The sequence below is a fragment of the Chelonia mydas genome, chromosome 18 (assembly GCF_015237465.2).
Source record: "Chelonia mydas isolate rCheMyd1 chromosome 18, rCheMyd1.pri.v2, whole genome shotgun sequence".
Classification (NCBI taxonomy): Eukaryota; Metazoa; Chordata; order Testudines; family Cheloniidae; genus Chelonia; species Chelonia mydas.
In genome coordinates, this window is record NC_051258.2 from 9,305,399 (window position 1) to 9,324,754 (window position 19,356).

Sequence of the window (19,356 nt, forward strand, 5' to 3'; positions counted from 1 at the left end):
ATGCAGGGGAAACAGTGTCTATATACAAAGGGTTGTCAAAAAGGTGAACAAACTGAAAAAAAAAACCCAGCCCTTTTTCTCCTCTAAGCTCTTTTGTTTCTAGCAACAATTGTTAGTAAAAAAAAAAAAAAAAATTCACAAAGGAGTCTAATTAAAGTTGACAGTGTCCCATTATGAGTTCAATACCTGCTCTTTCAAGGCTTTAATCTCTCCTGTCTTTGCTTCAATATCTTGCTCAAAGGTCAGTAGTTTTTGAGTAAACTCGACATCATTCCTAGCAGCTTGAGCCATCTTCTTTGTCATCACTGCAATTTCATCCCGAAGATTGGCTATCACTGTATCTTTATGTTTTGACTCACTTTCAAAACCCAAGAGACGACTGATTTCATCTTTCATTTTCAGAATTATTTCATCCTACATGCAGAATAAATTTGAATATTATACACAAATGTGGATACAACATTGTGCCTATTCCAAAAAAGGTTTTCAAATTATTTTATTTTATTTTATGATAAATTTTCTGTCTCAAACGCTACACTTGCTCATTCTAGTATTATTAAAATATAGTGGTAGTCCAACAACTTTAAAACAAAATTTCAGATACTCACATTTGCTACCTTACAGTTCCTCACCCTGAAATTCACTAGCTCCAAGACATCTCATTTCTTTGTCCACATAGTAATTCTCACTCATGTGTGTAGTCCCATTCAAAATCAGTTACTCTACACTGATGTGCATGAAGGGAATTTTACTATTAGTCATTTAAAGACCCTATTTGTATAGCATTTCTGCTTTGTTTGCCCACCAATCACAATATTTGTTTCAATATATTCCTGTTGATATAAACAATATTTTTGTGATCTACCTCCATGTCACATTCATACATCACCTTTTCCTGAAGAAGTAAATCCATATGATGACTTCCTGATAATGGAACTCCACTTGCTCCAGATTGTCCATTTCCTGGTACATTTGTCAAGATTGAATATAAAAAATAAAAGGGGCTTCTAATGACTTGCACAGAAATTCAACACAAGAGCCTGTTCTGATTAGGATTAATGCATCTTTACCTCCCTAGTTTGTCTACAAGCATTTCCAAAGCAACCATCATTTTAGTACCTATGCTTTTTATCCAATTGCAGAATAATAATAAAATGTTATAATAAATGACATTCACTGGCATAAACAAACTATATAAACAGTGAAGTATAATATAGTTTCAAGATAAAAAAAATCCTCGAGTGGAGGAGGAGTAGATATAATGCCTGAATGTTTTTCTGAATATGCAACATTGAACAACTATGCATATACTAGCTATAATGTTATGACATATGGCATATGAATAACTATGACTATATAACCTATAACGTTATGAAATACAGAATATGGATCATTTAGGCCCTGATTAAGAAAAGCATTTAAGCTTCAGTCCACCACTATTCAGGAAAGCACTTAAGCATAAGCACATGCTCAGAGCTAAGTGTAAGTCCCATTAACTTCAATGACCTTAAAAATTCAGTTAAACACATGCTTAAGTGTTTTCCTCCATCACTGCTTTCCTGTTGTGCTGGCATGATTGTGCAGCAATGCTTTTTTGTCTGAAACAATTTCAATTTCAATTCAATTTGATGATATGCTGTTTAATCTTTTGTATTACTATATGTATAAAAACAAGAATAAGAAAAATAAATATTTAATTAATGTCATGCTATAGTGTTAGGGACTACAGTAGAGTTAGGGACATTACCAAGTCTTAGCTATCATATGGCCCTAAAATTTGTTGGCATGCAAATTCTTATACAATATGCCAACCATGGTTAAAAACTTGGTTCAGCTTTTCCAGTTGTATTTGGGTTTAAACCCTCTAGAACCTTTCCTTAGCCATGACATTGTCCTGTTGTTTACACTTAGAAAATATATGCAAGATATGGCTCTATTTTTAACTCACTCCCAATGAGAACGGCTGATAACCACAGATCAAAAGAGAAAACAAAGTTACTCCAACCACCAGATGTAACAGTTGAATGTATCACCAATGGAAAACACAGTAAGTAGTAACAGAGCAAGTTACACTTTCAGAGAACCATAGGACTGGAAGGGACCTCGAGAGGTCATCTAGTCCAGTCCCCTGCACTCATGGCAGGACTAAGTATTATCTAGACCATCCTTGACAGGTGTTTGTCTAACCTGCTCTTAAAAATCTCCAATGATGGAGATTCCACAACCGCCCTAGGCAATTTATTCCACTGCTTACCCACCCTGACAGTTAGGACGTTTTTCTTAATGTCCAACCTAAATCTCCTTTGCTGCAGTTTAAGCCTGCTGCTTCTTGTCCTATCCTCAGAGGTTAAGAACAACAATTCTTCTCCCTCCTCCTTGCAACAACCTTTTATGTACTTGAAAACTAAACAGCAATTCTATACTATGAACCTGATCCAATGCCCACTGAAGACAATGCAACAACTCCATCGACACTGGATTGGGTCTGCATGCCTAATTCTCCTGTCACTTGCCAATGTAAGTCAGAAGTATCTCCACCAAGGTCAGTGGACCTGTGAAACTAGTGTGAGACGAGAATCGGTCCTGTCAATCCTTCTGTAGACTGACAAGTAGATACATGTGAAAAAACATCATTTTGCATGGAAGTCATGATCAACTTTACTACTGTGCAATGCTATATAAAGGGTTAATAATGAAAGCACCGTGAAATACCTTGTCTGACTGCAGTAGGCCTATTGAAAGTATCTGGAGAGAAAGAAGAAGTCATACTTCTCCCCCAAGCACTCACAGGTCTTTTTCTGTTTGGTGGATGGGGTGTAGTTCCATTTGTTCCATGTATCCAACTGTTGTGAACACTGGATGGGTGCTGAGACTGGAGGAAAGGAAGCTGAGGAGGAGCTGTTGAAGGGGTATAAAGTTTTAACTCTGAAATTAACTGGAGCTGCCCGGGCCATGCTGTGCGATGTTTCATTGGTGGGCAAGACATCTGCAGGGGGAAAAAATGCAATCTTGTACAGAGAGTGGGAAAAAATTACTTAATACAGTGTGTGTATGTTATATATTAATACATACTGCAACATGTATGAAGAGAAGAAAAATTCAAATCAACCTGCATCACCTTGCCATTTTCAACTTTGAATTTCATCTTTCATCATGCCACCTAATCACTTAGCTTTGTTTGGTCTTTTTGTAGCTCTTCAGAGTCTTCTCTAAACTACTGTCATCTACAAAATCTGCCACCTCTTGATTCACCTTTTTTCCAGATCATACATGAATATCTGTACAACATCAATACTAGTAAAACTTATCCCGATGCTCTGTTGGCATACTTTGCTATGACAACAATTAAATGAAGTCTTTCAAACTATTCATGTGCTTAAAGTTAGGCATGTCCTTAAGTGACTACTGGCCAAGGCCTGAGTTTCTTAATCAACTCTTGTGCAGAATTTTGTCAAGACTTTGTAAAAGTCAAACTGGTTCTCTTTTATCCATTATATTATTGACAGGATTTAAGAATTCTAGTAGACTACAAAGCACAAATTTCCTTTACACGAACAATACTGGTTTGTACCAATCATCAAGTTTGTGGATCTTTGGAGGCAAATCTGGCTAGGTATTCATAAAGCTTGTGGTTGGGTTATGGTTTCATATGGAAACCACTGGTCTGCATGATTTCAACCCAAAATCCTGGCATTTTGGCAAAGTTTTACTTTGAGACAATGGATGCAAACCCATGTTCAGAGAAACTGAATAAATGTTTGTACCCTGGGGTAACTGTATGAAGGAAACTATGCCAAATAAAGTGGTTAAGCAAATGGTTTGTGAACAACAACACTGTGTTGTGGACAGGAGACTAAACTGGAGGCTATTTTCTTCAGCAGTTCTCAGACTTTTGTCTTGGTGACCCCTTTCACACAGCAAGCCTCTGAGTGCGACCCCCTTTTATAAATTAAAAACAATTTTTTTATATTAAACATTGTTATAAATGCTGGAGGCAAAGCGGGATTTGGAGGTGGAGGCTGACAGCCCACGACCCCCATGTAATAACCTCATGACCCCCGAGGGTTCATGACCCCCAGTTTGAGAACCCCTATCTTAATCCATCATTTGGTATTCTGAAATCCCCATGAGGACACCTGGCTTGAGATCAGATTTATCCAGCCTGATAGCCCTACATGTCAGAGAAATTATGTAGGGCACTGCATGCTTATCTGTTAATTAGAGCACCTTTCAATTGTTGTAGAGATGAGCCAAAACTGAAGCTCTGAATTCCAATTCCTTTTAATTTCATGCTGTGGGTTTATATTCCTGCCCTGGAATACAAACCTGGCCTGTGGTTTCAGTCTTGGGTCAGATCCAAAATCAAGAGAGGTCTAGTTTCCAGTTTGGTTGTGACTGAATTCTGATGAAAACTGCCGAAGTCTTGTGAGCTATAATCCATCCTATCCAAACCCTATCCCTGGTTCAGCATTAAACCTGAACCCAACCCTAATACTGAGCCACAACTAAACACTGCTAACTTGACCCATCTCTAGAAGAAGCTGGACCTTCCACAAAGGGATGACTCCACTGGCAAAGAGTAAGCATGCTGTACAACACTTCCCTTGCTACAGGACAAGTCCCAGAATTTGGAAAGGGGAGAGCCTGAGTTTATCAGCTGTATGGCCCATGAAATCAAGTGCTTTGGTCATCAGACTTGTATCCTTCCACAGAAAGGGTGAGTCAGGTATCTCTCTAGACAGCCACCCAAGTTTTCAGGCAAAGGCTAATATTGCTCCCTGGACTTCAGTGTTCCTCCAACTACCATTCTTTAACACCATCCTTTTTGGATACAGGTCTGCACTACATGACTGATTTTCCAAGCAAAGGAAGAGGCTGGACTCAAAGAATCTCTTGATTGTGGCCTAGCTGCAGCTGGAAAAATATAACCACTTTGGGAGACAAACAATATTTTGTCTGTTTTATTCTTTTAAATCTGTTTACCACTGAGGCATTAGCAATTGACTCCTCAGAGTTTATCTTTTGCTCTGTGACACTGTGGAAATATAAGAAGTACTTGTGGCACCTTAGAAACTAACAAATTTATTTGAGCATAAGCTTTCGTGAGCCAGTACATCCCTCGGCCCGCGCCACTTCCTGAAGCCCCCATTGGCCGGGCACAGCAAACCGCGGCCAGGGGGAGCAGCGATTGGCCGAACCTGCGGACGCAGCAGGTAAACAAACCGGCCCAGCCCGCCAGGGGCTTTCCCTGAACAAGCGGCGTCTCAAGCTTGGGAAACACTGACTTAAGGTGAACTGAAATACTTTTAAAATACATACAAAAAAGATTGTAAGTCTCAAACAAAATGCATGCATGAATTAAAAAATTATAAATAAAATCTGAAGCAAACAATGTGAAAATAATGTCCTCTTTTACTTACCTGCCCAGACCCAATTTTAGGGTCCAATGTTTCCCCTGCAAGAATTGATAACATCATACACACCTAAAGCAGCATTATGAATGCAGCGCCTCACTCTGTATAGGTGTTTGTGATGCTCAGATCTTGACAGGTTAAAAAAAAAAGGCTTTTATTTGCCTTTAAAATGTATTTGTAATTTCAGGGCTACACATTTGTTTTGTTCAGGATTGAATAATTTAACATCTTATACAATTATAATTAAAAAATTGTTTCACTTTTAATACTAAAAAAAAGGGACAATCATCTTTTTATATATATAGTAAGTACTTGGTGCACTGAAACTTAACCATGATTTATCCTCTACAGTGAACAATGTCAAACATCAAAACTATTATATCAAAAAGGAATCATAAAGCCTGAAGCTTTAAAAAGGCACCGTTGTGCTGTTTCTGTGTCAGTATGTATTGTACATGTCAGTATGTATTGTACATAAAAATATTTTTTTAAATAAACATGCCTGATGTTCTGGTGTGGACAAACTTTATTTAAACAGTTTTTCTGCCACAGCATTGGAATTCTAACTGCATTAGTTCATCAAGTTGGTTTCATCACCTAGAATCAGGATTTTTCTCTTCAGTTATCAGCTCTCTGTGTATCTTTGGGGAGAAGAGTCCAAACTACTAAACTGGGCTAGGACATCCAAAATCTGTACCCGGATACTCAAATTGGCACTCAGGGACTATTATGTGCACTGAGGTGGTGCTTAGAGGCCCAAGATCAGGGCTTAATTTTGCTTGGCACTCTACACACAGCAGAGATAATCCCAGTCCCTGCCCAGAAGAATTTACAATCTAATTTATAATTTATATGTTAGTCTCTAAGGTGCCACAAGTACTCCTCGTTCTTTCTGCTGATACAGACTAACACGACTACCACTCTGAAATCTAATTTATGTATAGGAAATGTAGCCTAGTGCTTAAACCTCAGGATTGAGAACCAGAATTTCTGGGTTCTGCTCCTGGCTCCTCCACTGATTCACTCTGCGACCTTGAATAAGTCATTGAACAGCTCCCTGCTTCAGTTTCCCTATCCATACAATAGAAGTAATGCTTCCTTAATTTACAGGGGGCATATGAGGTTTAATTATTATATGTTGGTAAAGCACTTTAAGATACTGTGATGGAATGAGTTATAACCGTGCAAAGTGTTAATATAAATGTGCATTTTGTGTGCCCAGTGTTAGTCTGAGTGATAGAATATGTCACCCCATTAAATCACCCATTTTGGAAAGTTAGGCCTTGACTATTTATTTGAAGTGCAGCATTTCTATGTTTGCAATATGGGAATACAAACTATTACGACATCCTTTGCTACTTGCTGCATTTGAGCACTCCTTCCCAAATTCTGGAGACATGTCTCCAAAGACAAGCCTGAATCTATCAGATTGTTTTTTTATCCTATTCAAGGAAGATTTCTAGATCTCCAATTTCTTGAGATCTTCAAGACCCAGAGCAATAAAAGTATTACAGGTTCTTATCAGTTCCTTCCCATATAAATTGCCTGAAATCTTGGTGATACTAGCTGACTGTCCGGTGACAGGAGTACTACAGTTCCGTTTTAAATGGCATTTCCTATACATGTGAATGCTTTTATTTTACACTGTGTTCAAGAGTTGTGGTGTGACATGGTGTCTTTGCTGGATGCCTGTCTCATGTTAAGGACATGAATGATACTATTGCTAATAAAGTAATCACATATAATCCAGGTGTACTTTTGAGTTTGAAAGCGCTAGTTTTTAAGCGCAATTTTCAAAAGGTAACCGTTTTTATAATCTGTTATTTTTACCATTTAACTTTTGAAAACACATCTTGAAAAGGGAATTTTCCAGTTTGGATACTCTGTACTTCAGAAGAAGAATCAGAAAAAACTGGAGATATTTCTGAGTTTTCTAGAGGCTTAACTTTTCTTGTCCCTAGTGCATTTGGGGGCGAAGAAAAAGCCAGGAGGTTATACAACCTCTCAATGAAGGGCCTGAGATTGTGCAGCAGGTGGAGCTAAAGACCTCTTATTTTCCAATTCCCTCTCACAATGAATCCACGAACATTTCTTTCCCCCTCTTTTGAGAGAGAAGGCGTCTCAAACGGAAAACAATTTGCCTCACTACCATATCTAGCTATGCTGACTTTCTGAAAAATAAAATGTTAAAACCTGAGTAAGATGTCTAGGCTGTGATTAAAGTACAATTATCATACTTTATTTCTGAAAGAGTCTCTCTGTTTGAGATGCATGCCCTATACCTAGGGCCCTACAAAATTCATGGTCCATTTTGATCAATTTCATGATCATAGGATTAAAAAAATCATAAATTTCATGATTTCAGCTACTTAAATCTGAAATTTCATGGTATTGTAACGGTAGGGATCTTGACCCAAAAAGGAGCCTGTGTGTGTGTGTGTGTGTGTGGGTGGGTGTCACAAGGTTATTGGAGGGGGGTTGCGGAACTGCTACCCTTACTTCTGCACTGCTGCTGGTGATGGTGCTGCCTTCAGAGCTGGGCAGCTGGAGAGCAGTGGCTGCTGGCTGGAAGCCCAGCTCTGAAGACAGAACCACGCCCAGCACCTGCGCAAAGTAAGGACGGCCTGGTCTGGTGTTGCCACCCTTACGGCTGCACTGCTGACTGCAGAGCTGGGCCCTCAGTGAACAGCCGCCGCTCTCTGGCCACCCAGCTGTGAAGGCAGCAGCACAGAAGTAAAGGGTGGAATCAGATTGTCTTGCCACCCTTACTTCTGCACTGCTGCTGGCAGTGCACTGCCTTCCTTCAGAGCTGGGCGCCTGGCCAACAGCTCCTGCTCTCCAGCCACCCAAATCTGAAGGCAGGGCAGAAGTAACAGTGGCAATGCCGCAACCCCCCTAAAATAACCTTGTGACTCCCCTGCAATTCCCTTTTAGGTCAGGACCCCCAATTTGAGAAACGCTGGTCTCCCCATGAAATCTGTATCGTATAGGGTAAAAGTACACAAAAGACGAAATTTCACAGGGGGAGACCAGATTTCACGGTCAGTGACACATTTTCCATGGCCGTGAATTTGGTAGGGCCCTACCTATACCTAAAACAGGGTTTACAGCTGGAACCGGCAATATCTCTCAATCCAATAAAACCTTTTAAAGTACACCCACTGTACTAGTTAAGGAAGTGAGTATCAGAGAAGGGGAACATGGAACATGCAAAGAGAAGGATGAGGGGGAAAAACAGAAGGAAGAGTAAAGAAGCTCCTTGGGCATGGACCATTGTTTTGTGCTGTTTGTACAGCACCTAGCACAATGGGATCATAATGGAGGGGCACACAGAACCCTTAGTGTCAGGCCTGGATTAACCAGTATGCACTGGGTGCACTTGCACAGTTCCTCAGCCACCAGAAAAAATAAACGGGGTCAGAAAGGGGGCAGGGCATCGCAGACATGGGGCATTGCCTGAACTCTGTGAGGAGAGCCAATGGGCTGGATCAGGGAGCTAGGCCAGCACTACAGCACAGAGGCTGCTGGGGGTGAGTTTGGGGTGAGCTCACACTCCAACACCCCCCATGGCTTCGCACCTAGCACCGGAGGCAGGACCAGACACCCTCCCTGGGGCCTTTCATTCTCCTGGCAGCAGGAAAGATGGGGGACCCCCAATTGTCATAGTGCAGAGGGCCTCTGTTGGTGGTGGTGGGAGATTGATGGAGCCAGTGTGGAAGAAGGAGAAGCATACAGACCTCCTGCCATAGGGGAAAAGGCAGGGAGGGATGGGGATGAAAGGCATATGGGGAAGTGAAAATGGAGATAAACCCAGAGCCACTGGTTTGTGTGGGTGAGAATGGGAGAACCTGGAATGACAGAACAGGAGAAATGGGAGGCACACAGATCCCCTGGTGCTGGCAGAAGTGACACAGAGTCCCTGAAACAGAGGAGGATGGGAAGGCACCAAACAGCGAGTTGTGGAGTGAGAAATGGAGGTATGCAAGGAGCCCCTGGTGTGTGACCCTCTAGTACATAATAGTACTGAAAATGAGTGAGAACTACAAGGTGAGGACCAGAAATGGAAAAAAGGACCATAAATGCAGACATTACAAGAGGTAGAAACATGAGAGAGGGAAACAACTAATAAAATAAGCAGAATGTTTTAGTTTTTGTTTTTCTGGTATATTAATATAGTAATATGTTTGAGTTTTAAATGTAACCAAATGCATAGCTATTGGAGCCTTATTTCACATTGTAGCTTGATGTCAAAGGGAGATTTACCTGAGAAATGAGATACTGAACAGGACCAAGGAAATGGTCATTTGGTATAGTCACATGATTAACAAATCCAGTCAGACTTCCGCAATTTCAGCCCATTTTTTACCAAACATTTCACTCCATTCTTTGTATCAATATATTTACTTCTATAAATAAGGAGGATTGTCCATTGCTCAGTTCTAGATTTTACACATCTGTCAGGTTCCATTCTGCATTATTCTTACATTGGCATAAGAGGGTGAACAAATTAATTAAAAAAGGAATTTCTAAAAGGTCTTGGGTGAAAACTCCTCAAAGGGACCAGAATGTCACCCCTGGAGCAGACACTCATATGCAGCTACCTTACAAAATAGGAAGATGTTATCCACTCATGGGACAATACCTGAGAAGTGTTTTCTATCACTAGCTCATAGGATGTTCCTCCTGAACCAAAGCGCAGAATATCCCCCGCACCCACTTTCACTGCTGCATTCTGTATATGGCAATCATTAACGAAAGTGCCATGAAGAGAGTTGAAATCTTGAAGAACAAAGCTGCTTTCTGAATCACTGAATTCAATGACTGCATGGTGATCTTCAATACCTACAGACTGAAATTGGATAACAGTTTCAGAAATCAGTGCAAAGAATTTCTCAGAGTTATGGATTGCAATGGGGATTTTGCTGCGATTTATTTTGCTTTGTCTCATCTGGCTAATATCATACCATAATATGTTTTGGCTCAGAGGTAGTCAAAATGGCTGCTGATTACTCATCTATTATGCAAGATACAGTTTTTTTTTTTTTTTATTTTGTTCAATGGCTAGATTTTTTTTAAAAGCTTCACATTTTTGCATTTTATAAGTTAGTCAGGTCATCTGAATAGGTACCAAAACATACAAGATCCCAGCAATAAAAATGGATAACTGATGTTACAGAAAGATGCATATGATAATAATGAAGGTATGATTTTAAGAACTTTTCCCTCCCCCTTGCTTCTTGTGATCTTTCTCTATAGCATATTATTTCATAACCAACCTAGGCCCCAATACTACAGACACTTAAAACACGAGTAACTTTTTTGCACATTTAGTACTTCCATTGAACTCAGTGGGACTACTACTCACATATGCAAATGTTTGCAGTATTAGGACCCTAGATTGTAAGCTACTTGGAGCAAGAACCTGTCTTTTTTCCTCTCTGTAGTGTAAAGCATCCTTGACACTTACTGTAGAGTGCTACACTAATGTATGCTCCTGGTTTAAAAACCCTCCCGTCTAGAGACATCTGTGGTTTTTAGTAAACTAATCTCAGAACAGGAACTATTTTTAATTGTGATCTTAAAGTTAATCACAGATGAAACAGCTGTAAAATGACATTCTGATCCAACCCTTATTCAGATAGGGCTTGATTCAAAGCCCACCAAAGTCACAGGACAGATTCTCATTGACTTCAATGGGCTATGGATCTAGTCCCTAGCACTACTGAGGTATAATTTTCTATAATACCCTATCCTTTTCTAAGTGTAAGAGCTAGTTCATGTATGAACACCTGTAATGATGGTGCTTAAGCAACCTCCTTGGCAAATTATTGAGTTGTCTAATTGAACTGGTGGTTCCTAATGTCTCTGTTAAGTTTTCCTATTTTTAGGAGGCTGTTTTCAGGCTGTTGCTTCAGGTTATATGACCCTAACCCATATCAAATAATTCCTCTCTCTTTTGGTTGTCTAACTTAAATATTTAAACAGGTTCTCTAATTGCCATTTCATCCCTGTTGCTCTAAATGAAATCAAATAAACCACTGCTGACTAAGAAAGACTGGAATTATTATAAATGGGGTAATGAAGTTAAGTAAGAGTAAGTGCTGTAAAGAATAATAATGAAAATAAATTTTATGCTTATACCTTCAGAACGAGATCTGAATCTTCATGTCTTCCTATAGTAGTTACTTTTGCTCTCAGCATAAAAACACCATCTGAACTTTTTAAAAAGGCTTTCATTGTCTCTTCTTTTTATCTGTAAGGTTTTATTTTTTAAAAAAAAAACTCAATTTCTAAGTGTTATCCAATGCACTTTTGCAATTACTACAGTCAAAACATTTTAAATAGCTTAAATGAACAGTATCAAATAACATAGAAGAAATATCGTAATTTATTTACAGGGATGCTGTCAGATTGAAATTAAAATTAAAGACAAATTCTCTACCCTGTATAACTAAAAAAAAAAAAAAATTTAAAACAAATTTTCAAGACAGCCTGAGAGAGTTAGGCATCCATTTATCATTAAAATTCAAATCCCATCCTAAGACAGAAAGAATTTTAAATATCTGATTTACTTTTTATACCATTCATGCTATTTGGATACTTTCAGAACTTCACTTTGAGACTGAGAGGCATCTAGAGACTGGTCAAGTTCACTTTCTCGGTCACTAACAGATGCTGCAATGTTTGGGTTTCATGCAGGGTGAAAATATTTAGATCCAAACAAGGAAATGCTTTTATTGACCTTTTAAAAACATCATTACCAATGTTTCTTTGTAAATTTGTTTCCCCACTTGCAACCTAGACTAGCTGACAGTGTCACTTTAGGAGGTCTAACATTCACAGCAGGGTGAGAAATTTGTGTACCCTCTGCAAAATTGGTATCCTATGCAGCTGACATCACACGAAAAAGATCACTACCTCCCACAGTGAATTTCATCTGTAAAATATCAATTTTGCTTAAAAACTTTGTGTTCAGTCCTGCAAGAGCCCTATGCACAGAATTCATACTTCTGCTGCTATAAGTTCTGCACATCATTTTGAAATGCATTTCACAGTTCATCAGTGATGTGCTACCAATTTTAAACAAGGTTCTCCAACAACCATTTGCCCACGTAGCCTATGACAAATCCTCTGTTCAAGAAGCACTGGAGAAACTATTCATTTGTATTCTACTATATACAAACATACCTTTTATATCCATAGACAGGAATGAGAATAACACCACTTAGCAAACAAACTAAAGCTACACGTCACTGGAAAAGCTTGTACTATGATACTGAAAATTACACAGCAAATATTGAGAGTGCAGCAGAGTTTAATATGTATAATTTGAAGGAGGGCATGAAGAGCTGTTAAGGTCTCCAAATGTAAAGCTACATGCACTAACCTAGTATACCATCATTGGATCCATTGCTGGAAAGCAGAGAGAGTGGTTTGGGAGTCAATGCTGCCCCACTTCCTCTCACGAGGCTGTGGAAAAGCAGAAGGGCGGCAGCTTATGTGGCGTCTAAGGGATACATAATCATGCAAAAATCATGTGGAGAGAGGATATTCTAGGATATGTGTACCTGCAAGGGAGGGCTATATCTCAAGTTTCTACAGAAAAGTGGTCAGAGTTCAAGGGGCCATTGGTTCCTCAGGACAATGGTTCTCAACCAGGGGTACACGTACCCCTGGGGGTACACAGAGGTCTTCCATGGGGTACATCAACTCATCTAGCTATTTGCCTAGTTTTACAGCAGGCTACATAAAAAGCACTACCAAACTTAATATAAATACAAATTTCAAACAGACAATGACTTGTTTATACTGCTCTAAATACTATACACTGAAATGTAAGAACAATATTTATATTCCAATTGATTTATTTTATAAGTATATGAAAAAATGAGAAAGTAAAAGCAACTTTTCAGTAATACTGTGCCGTGACACTTTTGTATTTTTATGTTGATTTTGTCAGCAAGTAGTTTTCAAGTGAGGGGAAACTTTGGGGTACACAAGACAAATCAGACTTCTGAAAGGGGCATAGTAGTCTGGAAAGGTTGAGAGCCATTGGCTCAGGATAATGTGTGGGGGAATTCTGGGCTTTGGGTAGTAGAAGGGCAATAACCAGGGTGAGACGGGAAACTAGCAAGCAGAGCATGGTGATGAATCACTAGCCTGCTTATTTCTTTGCTTTTTACGGTGCATTGATGTCTGTCAACCTTAACTCAGTTGTCCTGCTCTAAAATTAAATTATAATGAAATATAATGAAATAAAATTATAATTAAAATGAAAAGGAGTACTTGTGTTACCTCAGAGACTAACCAATTTATTTAAGCATAAGCTTTCGTGAGCTACAGCTCAGTTCATCGGATGCTCACGAAAGCTTATGCTCAAATAAATTGGTTAGTCTCAAAGGTGCCACAAGTACTCCTTTTCTTTTTGCGAATACAGACTAACACGGCTGTTACTCTGAAAGCTATAATTAAAATGGTACAACTCCCCTAGTGGGGATTCAGCTATACTGGTATAAATGTGCTTATACCAGGACAGCTTATTCCTATCAGGAAGTGGAATAATAATCTATAACAGAATAAGGCATCATTGAATGGGTATAACTGTGTCCACACTAGGTGTTTGACTGGTATAACTATATCACACCCCCTACTGGATATAGTTATCCCTGTACATAATCTTGTGCATAGGCCTGGCCTTAGTTTTGAAGCTGTTTGTGTGGCGATATGCTGGATCTCACACACACTACCGCACCTATTGTTTGTATCCCTTTGTGCAGAGTTGCAGCCTGTGTCCCTGGCAGATTTCTAGCCCACCCGCAAAACAGCCTGTACCGTACTGCACCAGGGAGTCTCAGAAACAACACTTTATCCTCCGCAGAGCCCTTAATCGCGAGGCGATGGCTTAGCACAGGGCACCGTTCCTCTCCACAAGGCCCTTGGGGGCAAGAGGGATGCCACCGACATGGGTTTCTTGGGTAAGTGGACACCTCGCCCAGGGGTAGGTGGGTGGGAAGGGGCAGGCACCCCTGTGGAGCTCCATGGGAGCCTGGCACGATGCAGGCAGTGGAGTTGGTGGGATTACTGCACGAGGGGGCCCCTCGCATCGGCGGGGGTCGTGCCGAAGGAGACTGGCCATGCCAGTGGGAGCCTTGCCCGGTGTCTCCTCGAGGTCAGTGGCGGCCCGGCACAAGGGCGTGCCTGGGGTCAGTGGGGTCCCTCGGGGCAGCGGGAGCCTCGCCGGGTGGGGGTGGCAGGGCCCCAAGGGGACCAGCCATCCCGGAGGGGGCAAGGGGAGTCTTGCCCCTCAGGCCAGAGGGGGCCTGCTCCATCTTGGGCCCCCTCGGGAGTCCCTGCGATAGCCCCTCGGGCTGGGCCGTGCACTGGGGCGCCCCCAGCCCCAGCTCGCCCCCACTCACCAGCGCTGCCGAGGCCGCTGCCGGCACTAGGGCCCCGGGGGCGTCCCCTCGTCGAGCCAGGCCGCGCCCGGTCCGGCCTGAGGCGGTGCTAGGCCTCTTGTGTTACCCGGGTCTCCGAGGCAACCGAGGCGGAGGCGGAGCGGGGAGGCCGCCCCGGCGCTCGGGGCCGGGGCGGGAGCCGGAGCCGGGCTGCGGGCTGGCACCCGGCGGGCCCCCCACGGCCTAGGGCTGCACCCCCGAGCGGGCGGCGGCGGCGGCAGGCCCCAACCCTGGCGCTGTGCTCGGGGGGCCGCCGCGGCCCGGGCTGGGGCCCACACAGCGCGGGTTGCAGCCAGGCTGGGGCTAGGGCCTTGCTCTTGGGGAGGGCAAAGGGGAGAGACGACATGGGCCCAGCTCCAGGGCTAAGCGCAGGCAGCGCTGACGGGGTGAGATCGGGGGGGGGGGGCCTCACCCTTTAGCGGACCCCCGCCCAGGGCCCCCCTTTGAGTGACAGTTTTTCGGGGACAAAATAGTGAACAAGGAACGGGAAAACTACAGCAGCAGGTGAGGCCGCGAGGGGAGGGGGATGTAGGGTGACCAGATGTCCTGATTTTATAGGGACAGTCCCGATTTTGGGGTCTTTTTCTTATATAGGCTCCTATTATCCCCCCCCCCCCCCCCACACACACCCTGATTTTTCACATTTGCAATCTGGTCACCCGAGGGGGATGAGCCCTACTAATAAAATGTGGGACTTCAAAAGATATAAAGATTACACGGTGCGTGGACTCGCCCCCTGCCCCCAGTGCTTGGAAGTTGTATTTCTTCCCCCCCTCCCCGTCTTTGGGGGAGAAGAGGGATGCTGTTTCAAATTGTAAGGTTTTCAGTCCAGAGCCCTTCAGCTCCGCTAAGAACATTCGAACGGCCACACTGGGTCAGACCAAAGGCCCATCTAGCCCCTCAACCTGTGGCCAATGCCAGGTGCCCCAGAGGGAGTGAACAGAACAGGTAATTATCAAGTGATCCATCCCCTGTCGCCCGTTCCCAGCTCCTGGCAAACAGAGGCGAGGGGCACCATCCCTGTCCACTTTGGCTAATAGCTATTGATGGACCTATCCTTCATGAATTTATCTAGTTCTTTTTTGAACCCTATACGTTTGTATAGCACCTAACCGACTTTGGGCACCACCCTACTGTAAATAATAATCAACTAACCACAAAAGGGCTTGAGTGGACCTGCCTCCTGCGCAAGAACAGAACATCCTTGTGTAAACACAGCTCGTTTTCCCATCTAGACCTTATCGTCTATACCTGATTCTATAATACCTCTGTGGGCTAGGGGAAAGAGCTGTTTTAAAAACAAAAACAAACACGCAAACAAAACAACCACAGGTAACCTGCATGTGAAGAGGCATACAGAAATTAGAGAAACTTAACAAACAAACAAACAAAAACCAAGGGCTAAAGTCTGCCCTGATTACACTCCATGCAATCCTATTAACTTCAACAGTCAAGTGCAGATCAGGGAAGAATCTAGTTCAAAATTAGATACAGAAAAAAAATCCCAATAACTTTGCCTTACCTATTAAAAACAATACTTTCACAATCCAAAAAAGTACAAGTTCAAAGTAATTACTTGAGTTTGTACATTGTGATTGTACATGACACTGTTTAATCCACATTTTTTGAGAATTTTTTTAACCTAGACTCCATAATGTACAATAACTGGTTTAAAAGAAAGAATTTTGTTCCTAAAGTCTCGCCATTTTGACAGACATTTTTCTGATGTCAGTTGTGCAAACCACAATTTCTTAACTGAGAGCAATTCTTCTGGCAACACAATTAGAAAGCAGGATAACTTGTTCCTGTAGAACAAGTCTGAGCACACAGTGCCAGTAATTTTCTTTTTTTTCTTTTGAAGGCATATCAGTTTTCTTGCTTGGTTTACAAATACCTTTTAAAAATATATTTTACATTTCCACTATTACATTGTTTTCATTTTTTGCATTTCTCAGTTCAGAGGAGGAAAAGTAGGTTTAACTTTTCCAAATTATATTGTCAGATGGTATTATATATTCCTTTATATAAGCTATTTCCACTGAATTTTCTTAACAGTAGAAAAAATTCTTTTTAAATAAAACCAAATTTTTCGTTGTAAATTGATCCAACTCTCTAGTTCATTCTTTCCCTTTTACATCCATACTAGTTCTTGATTGAAACTTTAAAAAAGTGCTTACAATGAAGTCCTGTTATTTTACTCTGGCTTGAAAACAACAGATGACATAGCTCAGCTCAGCTTGCTTTAATTCTGTGTCTGTGCTGGCCAAGAAACTAACCTTTCTAGCAATAGTATTTAAGATCAGTTCTTGCTAGAAACGTGCCTTATGTGGAGTTTGAAAATTGACTTATGAAAACATATTCCCTTTGTGCTACAAACATTATCATCATCCAGAATGTTTTAGGAGATAAGAATAGCATAGAGGTTAAAAAAGCTTAGAGGCCTACAGATAATGAAGGTAGCTGTTGTCTAACTGACTCACATCAGGGAACAGACTTGGACAAAGGAACTGTGGAGTTTTACTGTATTACCCAGAAACCAATATCCATGTCTCACAACTTTCAGGACTTGTGATGGGCGTTGCAGCTAGCCAATTGACATAATGATGCAATACTCAAGCGTGCAGTTTGCGGGTGAGGTTATAGCCACCACAGATGTATGCACCTATAAAGGTCAGGTACAAAGCATAATTGTGTGTGTTTGGTTAATGAACTTTGTAGCTTTTGTGATACCAAAGAAAAATTCTGCAACCACTTTTTACAGATATTAAGAGGAATAGAACTCCTGTTTTACTACACATGCAGTCCTTCAGTATCTTGTTTTGTACCCATTTGGATTATTACAATCCCTGGTATAAATGGGATCAACTCCATTGGCTTCAGTGGCTGGACACTTGCTTAAAGCAGGTCTGAATCTGACTCAGAATTCTTGACGTGCTTACATGTGGGGCTTATATAAAGTCAGAACTATCGTATGATTTATACCTTTTTTCCTGTATATGCACAGCATAGCTTAAGATCTTGTTTCTTGGGCGGTGTTCTACTTCCTTTTCAGATTTGGTCTTAATTCATTTTGACTTTTTGTCTCATTCTCCTATAGAAAATGTGACCCTTGACTAGTTCATACACTATGATGAACCATATCCAAGTGGCTGTTGTGGAACAAGAATGTTCACCCAGGCTTGATTTTGTTATCTTTTTTCTTGACTATTGCAGTCTGTGGTCCCCAGGTTATTTCCCAAGGAGATGGAGTAGTAGAGTCCCACTACTCCAATACTATGCAGAATGATTTAGTATAATCATCTTAATTAGCACACCTACTCAAAAGAGAAGCATATCATATAAATAACAGTAGCCTGTTTTAATTAGGACAAATATTTGTGCTGATTAATACTCGTTTGCTGTATTTCATTAATTTCTGTTTTTTAATCCATTAACACATATTAGATGTTTTATGGCACAGCTGACTAATCTGACACAATAGATTTGGGAAGTGAACAGATTTTTTTGCTAGCAAACACCCAAATCATACATGGTAGTTGCTGGAAATAGGCAGATAGATACTACCACCCATTGTTCAAAATCACTGAAATGCACTACCTTGGAGCTGCTCTCCCGAGCAATTATCCAGATTAAATGGGTGTGTTATATTTGATGTAGATTTAGTATATCTTACCTCGGAGTCAACTCTGTCCATTTGCTAGCACCAACACATAGCTGGTGTTTCCTTCAGCAACAGCCCTGAGGTTGTTTCTTTAATGACCCAATGCTGCTCCCAGTGGAAGAACCCCCACTGAGTCTTGGAGGGAGCAGGATTCAGCCCTCTGTGCCTAGGCAATCTTTTGATATAGAGAAAGGGAATTACAGTAGTCACCAAAATTGGGCGGCGGGGACTTGCTTATGATGTGGATTAAAAAAAAAAAAAATCATAGAGTACAAACTAAGTGTCAGACCTAAAAAGCCAGTTTAGGAAGAAAATGACAAGACTATGCTGAAGAAGGATTACTTTGTAGTCCCTTAAAACTTGAGTGGCTTCACAGCCAAAGTGGCTTCACAGCCAAAGAAACAGATTATCCTCAAACAGTATCTGCATTTTTGGGGGGTAGCTTTATTGACCCTGCAAAAGGGCCGTTCACACTGTCTCATTTTTCCAGAGATCATCTGCCTTTTCACAAAAGTTGGTGAGGGTCACCTTTGTTACTCAAGAGCAACAGAGCAAGCAACTAGCTGACTGAGCTGGAATTTGAACCTGGGCTGCTCCTTCTTAGCCCTTGAGCTGTAATCATTACTGCACACTCCCCTCCTCTTCCTCAGTTTTAGTTCAGTAAGATATAGTGCTCCAACCTTGATCAGAAACTGCCAGAAATCAAGCTAGAATGGGCAAGGGGTAATTATCTGTTTTAGAGACCTGGGTTGGAAAGGAAGGTGCCCCCTTAAGGAAGAGGGTCAGGTTTCACTTTATTGTACCAACAATTTCTTACATTACTGCT

At 41.3% G+C, this 19,356-nt stretch overlaps 1 protein-coding gene and 1 long non-coding RNA gene across 8 annotated transcripts in view; one reads left to right on the forward strand and one right to left on the reverse strand.

Annotated features, from left to right (window-relative positions):
- Positions 1-15,067, reverse strand: part of FHAD1 (forkhead associated phosphopeptide binding domain 1) — a 60,632-nt gene extending 45,565 nt beyond the window's left edge. Inside the window, exons 1-7 of one of the 6 annotated variants that reach the window (XM_043531930.1) lie at positions 14,831-15,067; positions 12,802-12,884; positions 11,556-11,667; positions 10,057-10,263; positions 2,713-2,986; positions 890-963; positions 187-414 (exon numbers count right to left, since the gene is read on the reverse strand). In XM_043531930.1, coding sequence (XP_043387865.1) covers positions 187-414; positions 890-963; positions 2,713-2,986; positions 10,057-10,263; positions 11,556-11,651 — 879 coding nt within the window. In that variant the 5' untranslated portion in view covers positions 11,652-11,667; positions 12,802-12,884; positions 14,831-15,067. The remainder of the gene's footprint in view (positions 1-186; positions 415-889; positions 964-2,712; positions 2,987-10,056; positions 10,264-11,555; positions 11,668-12,801; positions 12,885-14,830) is intronic. The other 5 variants (XM_037881286.2, XM_043531929.1, XM_043531928.1 and 2 more) reach the window with 5 other exon arrangements.
- The window catches only part of LOC122463294, a 37,163-nt gene continuing 31,943 nt past the window's right edge, over positions 14,137-19,356 (forward strand). For both annotated transcript variants that reach the window (XR_006286497.1, XR_006286498.1), the window contains exon 1: positions 14,137-14,389. This is a non-coding gene — a long non-coding RNA (uncharacterized LOC122463294). The remainder of the gene's footprint in view (positions 14,390-19,356) is intronic.